The sequence below is a fragment of the Empidonax traillii genome, unplaced genomic scaffold, assembly GCF_003031625.1.
Source record: "Empidonax traillii isolate 1590-97213 ecotype Southwest subspecies unplaced genomic scaffold, ASM303162v1 scaffold127:size982661, whole genome shotgun sequence".
Lineage (NCBI taxonomy): Eukaryota > Metazoa > Chordata > Aves > Passeriformes > Tyrannidae > Empidonax > Empidonax traillii.
The window spans coordinates 650,189-665,085 of NW_020955320.1; the positions used below are offsets into that span (position 1 = coordinate 650,189).

A 14,897-nucleotide genomic window follows, 5' to 3' on the forward strand; every position below is an offset into this window, starting at 1 on the left:
AACTGAGCCCACCCTTTAATCCTGAGGTTCATCTGCCGGGGCCAAGCACGCTTGGACGGTGGCAGCGAGGTCCTCAGGACGTAGATGGATTGCCTTACGGGCTAACGAGCTCCATCTGCCCGGGGAGGGGCCCCGACCGGGAATCGAACCTGGGTCTCTGCAGTGACAGTGCAGTGAATTTTCCCCTGGACCACCGGGGGCTCCCTTACCAGTAATAGAAACCCAGTGAATGTTCTGTTCAGGTTTATAATTGGAGACCATACTCTTCAAATTACTGGCATTTCTGTCACTCAAGGAAATTAAACACTTTGAAATACAGTAATGAAATACAGCAATTTATCATTTAGAGAACTGAAAAATAGAGATATTTACAAAATAAAGTTTAAGTATGCATAAACATATAGTAAGAATTCAGTATTATGTATGATGATGTTATCTTCCTGAATTTTCCACTGAAAACTTATTTGCTTGGGCCTCTTCAATCTTGTGATCTGCTAGACTTCTGGTTCAATGAACTATATATTTCCGTATCTATAATACCATACATTACCTAGATAATTGGGAAGATTGCTGAAAATAATTTAGGGGATGTCTAAATATGAAATCAACACACTTCCAAGCAATCTGCTTTTACATCACCGCAATATCTAAAATTATGGAAACAGTAATACCTGACCAGCATATAATAAACCATACATAATTAGCATAAAATAAATCCTGGCTATAAATTAATCTCTCAGAGCAGTGAAATAAAAATTTGTTCATTATCTCTTTGTCTTAATAAAATGTCAATTAAAAAAAAAAAAAGCCAAATTCCTGAATGAATGCTTAGTATTGAGAGAATATTGACAGAATATGACTTTCCTCCCACAGATAAACAGAAACATGGGGCTGCCATTCTGTGAGTATGGTTGGGGTCCTCTGAGGTTCAGCATCCCAGTCAGCATCATTTTCCTTGCTTGGGCCATCTGTGGTGGTCAAGAGGGGATTGAAGGAAGACTCTGAAATGGATGGGATGCCTCCTTGCCCAGGCTGGAATAACATTGTCTCTTTTACCTCTGCGTCCCTGATAAACCCACACCCACAGCAATCGTTAGGTGGGGTCTGCCACCAGTGACTCTGTACACAGACAATTCAGTTTCCACCCTTCCTGGCAGCTCTGAAGGCAGTCCTGCCTCAGGCTCCGTGTTGCAAAAACTGGGACTGGTCTTACCTCTCTGACACCGCAGCTGAGAGAAGAGGTATCTGAGGGGGAGGATGGAGAGGACTACCCTGTGTATTATGTCCTGGGGAGTGGTGGCTGCTGGGGTGGGACAAGGACACTGTCCCACTTGCTGTAGCACTTTGACTGGTCTGTGTGCTGGCGATCAGGGCTGCTGAAAGTAAAAGGAGAGAAATAATCCTTCTCATGCAGGCAATAATACTGATAACTGACCAAACACCAACAGGTAAGAGCTCCTGTAAAGCTGCAGTGACAATTCTTTGCAACTAACTGTTTTTTTTTTCTCAAGTGTTGCTTTCTGTTTAAAAGGAAGAAGAAAAACCCACATAAAATAATATTCTCTGTTGCTTCCAAACGACACTTTCATACAACCAGGCATGACATAATCGTGTTCCTGGTCTTGGAATTTTCGTCTAACTAAGGCTGCAAATCTTCTATACCTTCCTGTTTCAGAAGAGGTGTCAAATACTTCCCAAAGCATGTGTTTTTAGAGCTGGTAAGCAGAAAGCACAGTTCCTGAAAATGTGAAATATTTTATACATTTTTCTCTCAGCTGTAAAAATCCCAAATTTCTTGAAGAGTAATATTGCTGTTATCGCCCCAGACTCCTCAGTAATACATACAAAAATTTTAAACCATCATTAACAGTTTAGTAATTTTCTATAAGGTTGATCTTGTACACTTTCCAATAAAGGAAGTTTCTAGATGACTAAACAAAGAGGTAATGCCAAAGTTTTGGACATGAGAAGGTGTCATGAGCCACAGTTGCTGGAAAAGCTGGCAGAGTGGAGGATGACCTGCTTGCTAATTTGTATACAGACCAGAGTGTCCTCATCACAACCCAAGTGACAACAGACATCTGACAGTAGAACTTTAAATGATGTACAGAGGATGCAGGTCCCACAGGAGATGAGACACGACTTCAGCCACCAGTGTAAAACACAGAGAAAGAGCTGAGGAAGAATTCCCCTCATTAAGACAGGAGAATGTGTTTTTCCCATTTTTGTTCATGTACCAAATAAGTCACCTTCTTCATGCCTGTCTCTCACAAGAGCATCAAGGTGAATGCAGAGGGAAAAACAGAGGAATGAACTTTCAAATTTCTTATTTTATGCTTACATGCAGCACAGAAGAAAATAACGAAAAACAACTAAACATGCTTTCTGATAGAATAAGCAGAAAGAATATTTAACATATCAGTACACTGCAAAGGAACATTCAGACTGTCAAAATAAAAACACAAATTATTCCTTGCAAAAACAGGGTAACTTCTATTTTACCATGAAAAAATCTAATTAAACTGTAAGAATATAAAATGACTTAGTTTCATAGTACTATGATTTTATCTTTAGATCTCATCCTTGCCTTTTAAGACATTTTTTTCCCTTTCAGAGGACTGCAGTTTCTAAAGTTTTGTCTCATCATGATGAAAGGCGCCATAAAAGGTGCAAATGGCTGTGTTGCTTACACACTAATCCATCAGTAAATGTTCTCTTCTTTACAACATGAACCAGAACATAGCATGAACTTTTGGAGAACCATTAAGGTGTCTCAAAATGGAAATTATAAACTCAGAAGTAAAACTGGTGAATAAAAGGACAGGTCTGAGGGAAAATAATCTATCCTCCTTAAACTAAGATAGATAATAATATTAACACTTTTCAACTCCCTGTAACGTGTGTATGGTCCTATCTGGGACTACATCACATTCACCAGGAGTTCTAGATACTATGCAACACTTAAATTCACCCTAAAGAGTGACAACAGAGATCCTCTTTGTTGCTGGTATCCCTATCACTGACTCTTTTGTCTCCATCCCTATGCATCAAACACAATTTTGTTTTTCATGGCAAGGGACATTCACATGTCACTTCTTCCTTTTCATTCAGTTTGATTTTTCTTACATTAACGAGCTTTAACTACTTTCCAAGGCTGTCAGCCTCAACAAATAGACTGCCTTTTTTCTCAGACATCTCTTAGGGAGCTTGCTCACTGGGACAATTGCTTTAATAAAACCGTTTTATTTTTTCCTGTACCTGTACTCTATTCTTTACCTGCCTGTTGTTTCTACCTACTTTCCTAAACTATCTTAGACACATACTCCATAGGGATTGGTTGTTCTCTTATTATGTGCACAGAGCACCTGGCTTAGTACTATTTCAGTGGGGAAAAAAAACCACAAAGAAAAGTATTATGTAAGCAAAGCACAACTTGAATCATAGGCATAAAAATAGTTAGGCTGAAGTTTCACAATAAAGCATAACATACAACATAAGAAATTATTTAAAAAACACTTAGAATTCAAATAAGTTATGTAACTTTATAGATGCAACTTTTGAATGCCAACTTGCAAGGAAAGTCATGCAATTGCCAAGCTTAAGTGATATCATTTGCTTGCTCTTGAGCAGAGCTGTGTATGAGATTCATTAGCTATTCCTATATGAATTGCACATTCTGGTTTATGCTTAAATATGAAATGGTCAAGCTTTAACCAAATAGCACAGTAAAAGTATTTTTTGTATTACATTACTTATGATTCTTTCAGCTTTACAGATTTTAGATTGCACTATAAACAGTTCATACAACTACATAGTAAAAAAAAAAATCATCCTTATTTTCTTATGAATTAATTGCTCACATCTTCATTTTGTGAAGTGAATAAGCCCATAAGCCTATGTATTTTTGAAAATTAAAACCCAGATGCTATCACTATACTTAACCTTAGAAGAGTCTGTATGCTTGCTTTAGATCTTTAAATACAATGTTGTGTTAGTTTTAAGCGAAGGACCTGTCATGCTACTTCACTGTATTAGTAAGATTATACCTAAGCAAGTTCACATTTCTTTTATTAGGACTACAAGATAAGAAAAAGTATTTTTGGAAGTTAACTCTAAGTAGTAGGTACATAATCAAAAATATTATCGTTGTATTTAATTTAAATATTCTTGTGTTTCTAGATTCTGTACTCTAACAGTACTGAAACTGTACAGTTGTCCCTACAGGCGTTGTACTATGTACTATTGCTTCCATACGTCTACTTTTGACATTTCTTACATATTTCTAATAGTTTGCTTTCAAACATTTATTTTGTAGACATCTTCAGAAGTCTTAAATGTGCATCAATGATAAGCAAAGTCACCTTCGAGTCAGAAAAGTTTGATTTGACATCACTGGAAGAATGGAAATCTGTTCTTGTTTCTACTTGAAAAGTAGCACAGACACATTTCAGATAATAGGCTGTATCAAACAGTACCCAGTAAAAGTAACGTTATTTTTTTTGAAGTCTCATAATTTGTTGTTATATTTTGTTATATACAAAAAAAAATGTTTTTAAAGAATTTTGGAGAGTAGCTTCTGTAAGGCAGGACACTTAAGCTTTTGTATATTTTACTTTCCTCTCCTTGGTTCATGAATAATTTTCATATTGCCATTTCAATACAGTAATTCCCTGCCTGGAAAAGGTACCTTATTGATTCACAGAGTATATTATTAGGTAGCAGTCCTGATGAGTAGTTAATGAAATAACTCATTTCAACTGAATTGGGTGGTTGTCAAAATGGAGTGACATGTATTCATCTATACCTGACATAATACTCTCAGTTAACTGATGTGAAACAACACAAGTGAATAAAACTACAAGAAATTTCCAAGTAATAGATAACTGTGAACACAAGTAAGGGCAAGCAGATTATTACTTACACAGAAATTCATGCTGATAAGAATACGCTATAAAAATTGCCATACAGTAGGAAGCAGTGCCAAGTAAGAAACAAGTAAAATAATTTATTATATCAAACTATGTCAATAGTTAGTAGTGCTGTAAACACCAAGTACTTAAAGACAAGGCATGAATGAGACTATAAAATGTAATGCCACAGTCTTAGAAGCTGTCTGTGCGACATCACAACTGCAGACAACTGCCAGCTAAGGGCTGGCTGGAGGCAGCAGCTTAACTTGGCTGGTCACAAGCAACAGTTTCTTCAAGCCACTGTCAGCCTAGATTTGGATTGACCAAGCTGCTGGAGTCTGACACTTAATCAGAGTCTGGAAGCTAAAAGAAATGAGTGCTCAACAGGTTGCTGTGGAAATCTCCTGTGAGAATGTCCTCAATTTCTGACAATCTGGTTTCGGCTCTTGTGACACAATGTCCCATCCCACCTTCTATTCTGCCTAGGGATTTGAAAGGAAAATGAAAAGCTGAGTCTTTATTATCTCTCAGTTTTGCACCTTACACTGGGCAATGCCATTAAATAATTATTTTAAATCTCAACATTCCTCACTACCTAACTCCCTCTCAACATACAACATGAAAAAAATAACTATAACTAACAACATGTTCCCAGAGATTTCCTGGACCAAATTGCATCTCTAAAATCTGAAGTTTCTTTATGCTTTCAAGTAACAGATGCCACACTCACCCTATATTCAGAATATGGCATTTAAAATTTAACAGTGTACAAGTAATACCAACTATTAAATAAATTAGAATACAGTCACAGCTTTATATTTCCTAATTTTTGTCATATTAACCTGCATCACCACCAGCAAGTGTGTAACTCACAGCAGCCTTGACAAAAACATATAATAGAACTGATAGCCTTACAAGCCTCTCAATAAAATAAAACTACTTTTTGAAGTGGCCACTTCATATAATGTAATTTTCATCACTGCACATAACATTAATGCAACCAATTCATTCACTGCCTACATCTGGTTCTCACTTAAAAGTTGGATTGATAGAAGATGTAATGCATTCTGTATAAAAGTTAAAAACAGATGCCTTCACAACTACTAAAATAATCCATAAAAAATGTTAATATCCTGTCCATGCTGTCTTGAGCTTTGAGATGTATTATAGCTTACCAACTGTTTCAAATTTAGTTGAAATGTGAACAAAAATTATACACTGTACAATAAAATAGAATTACATTTATAGAATAAATGTGTTTATTGGCATATTTATAGTGATAATATGAGAGCTCATAATGCAGCATTTAAGTACATTGATGTAGATCAACTGGAAAACTGATATGTGATCTATGAATAAGTAAGAGGGAAAATACTGTGATTTTTAAACGAAGTTTAACATATTCTTGATGCCTACAAGGAATAGTAGCAGTGAATTTGTAGCAGAAGTCAAATATCGCTCTACGTTGCAGTAGTTCTTTTCATGGATATAGTATGATTTGGCATGCCTCCCTCCAAAACCCATATAAAAATCTGTTCAAAATCTGTATTTTTATATTACTTTGCAGATTCTATTCTTATGAGATAGATATGGATTTCAGAGTACATCCTACTCTGCAAAATCATCCTTCATCTTAAGTGAGCAATTACATAGCAGCTTTTCATATGTCTTTTTCTATACCTGGGTAAATATTATGAACAGGGCCTGGGGAGTATTCCATGGAATTATCTGCAGTGTCATGTGGTGACAGGGCTGGCTGGAGGGTCTGGATTGCAAGGCAGTTATTCAGGATGTCCTGGCCAAGCTCTGAGTTTGGTTGCAACTGAAACATAAGAGACAAAAAAAAGATAGAAATTATAACATGGGCAAAACCCAGGAAATAATCACAAAAATCCTCAAGACAGTGAAAAATTATAATGAAGAAATTTGAGAGATTAGAGAAAGAAATGGACCACAATCAGAAATCTTCTCTTTTAAATCCTGATTAATATCATCCTTTTATTACAGCAGGCATTTTTTTAATATGAGGAAGAAAATACTTCCAGATGCTTAACAAAACTGTACGTGGGACAAGGGCTACTTGTATAGTTAAGAACTTGGACAGATGGACTTTAGTGCATTCTCTTGTCATGCACTGCAAAAGAGAAGAGTGTCCTAGTTCATCGTAAAGGAGATTACCTGTCTGACATTGCTTGTATCAGCAGAGGGTACTAAAATAAATAAAAATATTTTCATGCTCATTTAATGCACTGAGCTGTCTCACTGCAGGATCAGAAAAGCAAAGGTGCTCATGGCACTGGAAATGAGGGACTGGGAATGAGCAGCCAGGAGGGGTAACATTCAAGACAGTCAGGATGGAAGTGGGACCACATTATGTGGACCAAAGTTGTCTGAGACACCATTGTTAAACTGACTAGAATTGCATTTGTTTCACATTATAGCTGAATTGATCTGACCATGAGTGCTCTGTCACTGCCACTAATCCCAGCTGCATGCATGCCAACTTTCCTTGAACCTGTTCCATCAACAGCAAGTCTGTTTATCTGGCCGATCCAGCAGAAAATTCACTCTGAAAACAATTAATAAACAGGTTCATAAGAAGAATTCCTTTGGGTGAAACTGGATGAACAGTCTCACTCCAAGGCTACAATAAAACAGAGTAAAAAAAAATTTTAAAAAGTTCAACAAACCAAAATAAGAAAAGGGAGGAAGCCTCCTGCAGCACTTTAACTCAAGGCTGTCCTGGTTGTAATGCCAAACTTTATGTTGAGGTTTATGGCAGTTAGATGCTGCTCCAGGCTGCTGGCACTGCTGCAGGTCTCAGCTTCATTCCTGATGTTACTGTTTTATATAACAAAAATTTGCCTGTTCCTTACAGAATGGCTCACAGACTGGCATATTCACTTTAAAAGCATCAAAAAAGGAGGATGTGTGCTTATATGCACGTTGGACACTGCAGTGGTTGAGATGCCATTAAATATCCTGTCCTGTCTCCCATGCTGGTGAGGAGAAAGTTCATGCAGCATGACAGACAGAAACCTGACCTAGTGCAGTAAGATTTGCTGCACTCTTGTATCAGTCCCAAGAAGCAAATGTCACAGATGCAACTGAGGTTTCTCCTCTCTTGTTTGTTGCCATGAGAGATGAGCAGGTAATAGTAACTAGAACATAACCTAGAACCTAACCTAGAACCTCTAAAAAACTCCTAGGGGGAAGAAGGAGGAACAAGATGAGAAATTTCTCTCCATCCTATACTCAGAAATTAATGGTTGAGATGGAAGGTACGTTAAAGATCATCTCATTTCACATTCTCTGCCACAGGCAGGGACACCTTTTGCTAGACCAGACTGCTTGGAGTCCCATCCAACCTAGCCTTGAACACTTCCAGTGATGGAACAAATTAAGACAGAAGAGGAAACTGTTCTGAATGTAATTGTAAAAAGATCCATTACTGTGCCACAAGATGCTGATAAACATTCAAATTACTTTTGATGATATGCACTAGTATAAAGTGCTGCAACAGAGTAGAGAGTTGGTCTTATGCATCATAAGCATCTGACACAGGGTAACTGTAGGTAAGAGAGATTACATGGCCTGTGATGCCTGTCCACAGACTGTACGTGTTGTAGATTATTCCTCCTCCTAAAAATTCAGCAAGTTATTATTAAGCTCCAAGGTACACTACCTTTGTGAGGTATATCTGTATTCTAGAATTGTATCAGGGAGGGTGGGGAAGGGGGAAGATGGAGAAAAGGATAAATACCCTGAAAAATGCTTTTTGTTTATTATCCATATTTACAGTCTTCTATGAGTGTTTCTTCCAGTGGAACATGTATCATTGTTTGGTATTGGGCACTGATTATGCTGGGTTTGCTGCTATCAGTAGTAACTGATAGCGCTTTTTTGGCTTTTTCATGAAATTAGGTGGTTGTGAAATTAAAAGTCCAATATATATCCTCATTCAATTTCTTATCAGTTACATTAATAATGAACATTATGTGACTTTAAATGTCTATGGAATTTAATATGCAAATAATGATGAAAAAATTTGACTTCTGTAGAAACCAGAAGATTCCATCACATAGAATACAAATTCACAGAAGTTGCCTGTGTAAAGTTCTTTGGTTTTGCACTTTTTTTTGCAAGAAATGGATCATTTTTTTGTATCAGATAGCATTCACATGGATGAAACAGTGAGCAAAACAAGGAGAGTTAGCTATTTACACATTAGTTACAAGAATTAAGTAATTCTTGTAAAATAAAATAGGCAAACATCTATTTTACAAATTTTTTATTTTGCACTATTCAAGAGTTTTGTTTTGCATCCTTTGATATTTAGAAAATCTATCACGAGAATCTGTGCTGACAAATTTTCTGGCTTGACCAATAGTCAATGCTTATAAAACCCCAGGATTATCAACAGAAAAACAAAAACAAAGAAAGAAACGCTGTGAGACAGTTGCTACCTGATTTCTGAAGGCAGTTCTTATTTCATGCACTGGCTATTGTTGATTCATATTTATAACCACAAGGGTTAGAAATACATATTTTATAATCTTACATACACAGACATATATGTATTACAATATGTAAGGTTATGGTATTTTCTATGGCACCAGGCCTGCCAGAGTCAAATGGGTTTCATCTATCTAGCAAGGGCAAAAGGACTCCAGCCTGTAAGTTGTTGGGGCTGATCAGGAGGGCTTTAAACTAGGTTTGAAGGGGGAAGGGGTTGGAACCAGGCTCTCCAGAGATGAGCCTAAGGGTGGAAAGCCAGAGTTAGGAGTGAAACTAGCAGCCCAGCTGAAGTGCATGTACACTAATGCACACAGGATGAGTAACAAACAGGAGGAGCTGGAAGCCATCGTGCAGCAGGAAAGCTGTGACGTAATCGCTATCACGGAAATGTGGTGGGATCACTCACATGACTGGAGTGCTGCCGTGGATGGCCACAAGCTCTTCAGAAGGGACAGGCAAGGTAGGAGAGGTGAAGGGGTGGCTCTGTATGTTAGAGAGTTTCTCGACTCTGTAGAACTTGAAGTTGGTAACAATAAGGTCGAGTGCCTGTGGACCAAAATCGGGGGAAGGCCAACAAGGCTGATATCCTGGTGGGAGTCTGTTACAGACCACCCAATCAGGATGATGAGGGTGATGAATTATTCAACAAGCAGCTGGCAGATGTCTCAAAATCGCCAGCCCTTGTCCTTGTGGGTGACTTCAACCTGCTTGATGTCTACTGGGAACTCAACACTGCAGAGAAGAGGCAGTCTAGGAGACTCCTAGAGAGTATGGAGGATAATTTCCTGCTCCAGTTGGTAAATGAGCCTACCAGAGATGGGGCACCACTAGACCTGCTGTTCAAAACAGAGAGTCTGGTGGAAGACGTGGTGGTCGGAGGCTGTCTGGGGCACAGTGACCATGAAATAATAGTTTCCAATACTTAGAGATGCAAAGAGGGTCATCAACAAAACTTCTATCCTGGACTTTCAGAGTGTAGATTTTGGCCTACTCAGAAGACTAGTTCAGAGGGTACCTTGAGAAACAGCCCTTGAAAACAAAGGGATCCAGGATGGATGGACATGCTTAAAGAAGCAAGTCTTGCACACACAGGAGCAGGCTGTCCCAGTGTGCCGAAAGGCGAGCTGGCAGGGAAGATGACCAGTCTGGCTGAACAGGGAGATTTTGAAGGAAATTAGGGGAAAAAAGAGATTATGGAGAAAAGGGCTGGCTATTCTTGAAGAATTTAAACACATAGTTTTTAAGATGAGACTGGATTTGGCACTTAGTGCCATGGTCTAGTAACCACGGCGGTATTGGATCAAGGGTTGGACTTGACGATCTTGGAGGTCTTCTCTAACTCGGTTGATTCTACGATTGGATGATTCTATATGCATATAATACATAATTTTAAAATGACAAGATATGTATTTAACTTACATATGACAAAATCTCCTGAGCAAGAGGTGGGTATTACACTGACTTGTGCAACTGAAGACACATACTGCTAATTCAAATTGCCACTAAAAATACTACCATGGACCTTCTATAAGCCCTATCCAGATAGCAGACACTGGGAATACCTTTGCTGTCGCCTACTACATGGTATGCATATGAGTTGCTCTGTAAGAGTAATTACTATTGTACCACTGGAAGAAGCAGAAAGTAAGCAGAGAAGAGCCCTTTTCTGCTGCTTAGCAGGGCAGGACCAGAAGTGGGTAAGCTTCCTTTGGCAGCACCAGCCATTATACTACAGCTGCTTCCCAAACCAGGCAAAACTTCTGGAAAACTCCACTTCTCACGTTTTCTCTTGGTAGAGATAGAAACCATGCTTTGGTTTCTGGGTCCTACTTCCTCTGCCATTTAAAGCTTCTCCTCTGCCCAAATTCTTCCAGACCTTTCCTCTGTGCTATTAACAGGGTTGGCATAAGCTGTGGCCTTTTTGGAACAAAATAGATGGCGAAACACAGACTCTGGTTCAAATAGAGCTGATCAAGGCATTTATCAAATGGAGCTGATCAAGGCATTTATTTTTCCTGTAAAGACATTCAGGGTAAAAACCCACTCTATCCGTGTCAAATATTTTTACATATTTCATAAAAAAGTTTTAATTAAAGCCAATGTTTTGCATTTTGACAAATGCAGAGAAATCAGTGTCATGATTTTTCTTCAGTAAGTGAAGAAACACTGAACAGACTATGAAAAGACAGATGATCTTACAAATAAGCAAAACCCATCAAACATTCAGTGCAATCACAGATTTTATCTTCAGTTAAAAAAGCTATGAAGGAGAAATAATGAATGAATAATGAAATAAAGAATGACCAGATCTAACTGCTGCTGTCTGTTTCTTCCTTTAACAACAATGCATTTCTTTTCCAACCTAGACTGTAGACTTATCATCCAACTGCAAAAGACAGTTGACACTCTGACTTCTGTATAAATCATATTCCAGCACAAATTTCCCACCACCGTGGCTGCAATATCTCATGGCCCCATGATCACCTTACTTCCCTCATGATCACTCAGCCAAGCACCAGTTACAATTATGCTGGGACTGAAAACCTGGCAATCTGATTTTAAGGACTATGAGGCTGGAGAATTACCTTGCTGAATGGTGAAATCAATAACTGACAATTTTGCCATGCTGAGCACAGACATTTTTCTGTGTGGTGTAATGTAGCCTAAATTTATGGCTGATTAAAGTGCAAGTTAACAATCAACTGCTCAGTTAACTTAAAACTTGCCTGTATGAAATATTTGTTCTAAACAATCGATTTTCAATTTTAATAGCTCAGTTTTAAGGTAAACTTGTTAAGTTTTGTATTTGTATGCTGGAAATAAAAAGAGACATTTCTGCTATCACAGTATGGCTTTTTTTTTTTCTAATACACAAAACAAATCACTATCAGCCATGGTTTACAACTGGTTTATTTCTTTGACAATCAACTAATGTTTATCACCTTTCAGAACAATGGGTGGAAATTCTACTCCTGTAAGTTTTACATATGAATAAATAATTACCCAAGATTAAATGATGCAAGCAGAAGTAATCAGAAGGAATTACGATTCTACATTCTTCAATTTTCAATTTTGTTACATTTGAGTTAAAATGCAGAGATGTGCTGTTGATTTGATGCATGACATAAAACCAGAGAAAATGTCTCTTTAAAATAAAAGATCATCTGTTTTATGTTTCTCTAACCATTGAAAGTTTTATCTGAGATCTACATGTTTCTGTACAACCTGACTAATTTCCTCAGCATTACTCCTGTACAATAGAAATCAGACACCATCAAGGAAAGCATACAAAATGTGTGTTTATAAATACACTGAATCAGAAAAGAAGTAGTTTAGGATTTCCCTATTAGTTTAAGAAACCCTAAATCACATAAAATAGGACTTCAGTAACTTCAAAATTTGTCTATGTGTATTCAGATTGACTCAAGTAATTCTTCAGCAAAGTCTAGATTCATTCGGTCATTCAAATATGCCAGCTTTGTCATCAAATCACAGCATTTTAAATCTTGCTTACATAAAAGCATGCTTAATGGACTACATATATGCTCTGCACCTAGTAGAGTATTTCCAAACATAGGGGGACATTAGTTATAGTCCATTTATTTTTATGCAGCTTAGATCTGTGCCTGCCATGTCTAAAACAAGCAAAATATCCCCCTAAATACTGCTATGTTTCATTTTGAGGAATTGTTCTACACAAGTTGCAATAGCTTTATAGATATGGTTTTGTTTTCATTATAAAACTAAGGAGAAATTTCTGTTATTCACATAGTCTGTATATTAATTTACTAAGCACTACCTGTCAAGTCGAGAACAAGTTAATAAGTTTTATTCAATTTTATTGTCCATAATTTAAATTGACATTGGGAGAGGAGAACATGACTTCCCACATATTGTACTAGCTTTTCTGAAGGAGTAGACAGAATATAATATTTGCTTGCATAGTTTAGAGTAAAATTATGTCCTGTTCAAATAATGACATGGACAGTATGCAGATGGCACCATTAGAAATCAGAAGTTCACAATGAAACCATGCTATGTGACAGTATTTACTCATATTAGTTTTGCTTGCTAGATCCAGATCATCCCTTTACTCATACACATCAGCCTCAAGGTCCAGTGCTTTCTTGCACAGTACCAAACTTTTTTGACAGTAGACAATTAAACAGAGTCAATACAAAGTGTCCCAATTCTTGCCTCTGGAGGCTACAAGAACCAGTGGGGCAAAGAACCAATGCAGACAGAAGGGATTCCTTGATAACTTTTGTTTTCAGGGAGTCATCTGTGCAGGATTTCTAGAGAGAAATGTACTGTTAAATGTCTATTGCAGCTTTCAGACGTGTGTGTGCTATTTTTCTCTGCTTTTACGTTCTGTTTCAATTAATTGTTTGGCCAGGAAAACACATTAAAAATCAAATTAAACTACCCTACCTGAACAGAAGTGCTGTTAGGTTCTATGCAAGAAATAGTTACTTTTGCTTCTCTCAGAGTTTTATTAGCAACATTTGAGTTCAATACAAATAATCGTGCATTAAAAATCAAAAGAATCTGGAAGCTACACAATCAGCTAACTTGGGCAAATTTCACATCAAGAAGAAATTTTAATTTTGAACCAATACTACAAGAGGAAAACGCTGTTATAACACTAATAGTAATTCTACTTTTATTATATATAGAGCAAAGAGTTTACTTTTGATTCCTATTATTCTAATTTGAGTAATATTTTGCATTATATCATTACTAAAAGATACAGGGCACCAAAAGCATCACTTTAATGGGAAAAACTGCAGCTGGGACAGATCTTAAAAGAAACCTTGAATTAAAAAATCAAACTGAGAATCTTACTTTAAAGAAGGGAAGTACAGTTTGAGCAAGATTTATTGTAAGTTGCCCTTTTCTGAGATAAAAAAAGTTAGTTTGGCCATAATTCTGTTGAAAATTGATTATGATTTTGCTCTACAAAACTAGAAAGCAACCATACAGATGTTTGCATGCACACACACATACACACCACCCCACACATTACCTCTCTTCCTGTCCCATATCAGATTGAATCAAATCCAAAACCAAGCAACTATCTTAACAGAAATGTTATCTATGTTACACCTAGGATCCTTTCTATTTCATCATCTTTTTTTTTTTTTTTTTTTTTTTTTGTGATTCCAAAGAGGCTTGTAGCTGGTTCCTGTGTGAACAGCAACCAAATAGCTGAGCTGTGCCATTCAAAAAGAAGGAAAAAAAATCACTCTTTTGTGCCAGACTGATTTGGGGATATAGGTAGTATATGATACTGCTAAACTTCAGTTTTCCAAATAATTTCCCAGGAAATGCAGCCTGACAAAGAAACGGCTTGTACTGCAGAATGACTTGTTTTCACTTTCTGAAAATACATCTGTTTGGCAAATTTTCAGTTCTTGAGAAGAAAAATGTGTAAAATAAACATGCACTTATCCACCTGGAGCTTCATTT

General features: G+C 37.2%; 1 protein-coding gene across 1 annotated transcript in view; it reads right to left on the reverse strand.

The window, feature by feature from the left end:
- GLIS3 (GLIS family zinc finger 3) overlaps positions 1-14,897 on the reverse strand; it is a 110,119-nt gene that overhangs the window by 11,604 nt on the left and 83,618 nt on the right. Inside the window, exons 5-6 of the mRNA XM_027883487.1 lie at positions 6,591-6,732; positions 1,214-1,376 (exon numbers count right to left, since the gene is read on the reverse strand). Coding sequence (XP_027739288.1) covers positions 1,214-1,376; positions 6,591-6,732 — 305 coding nt within the window. The remainder of the gene's footprint in view (positions 1-1,213; positions 1,377-6,590; positions 6,733-14,897) is intronic.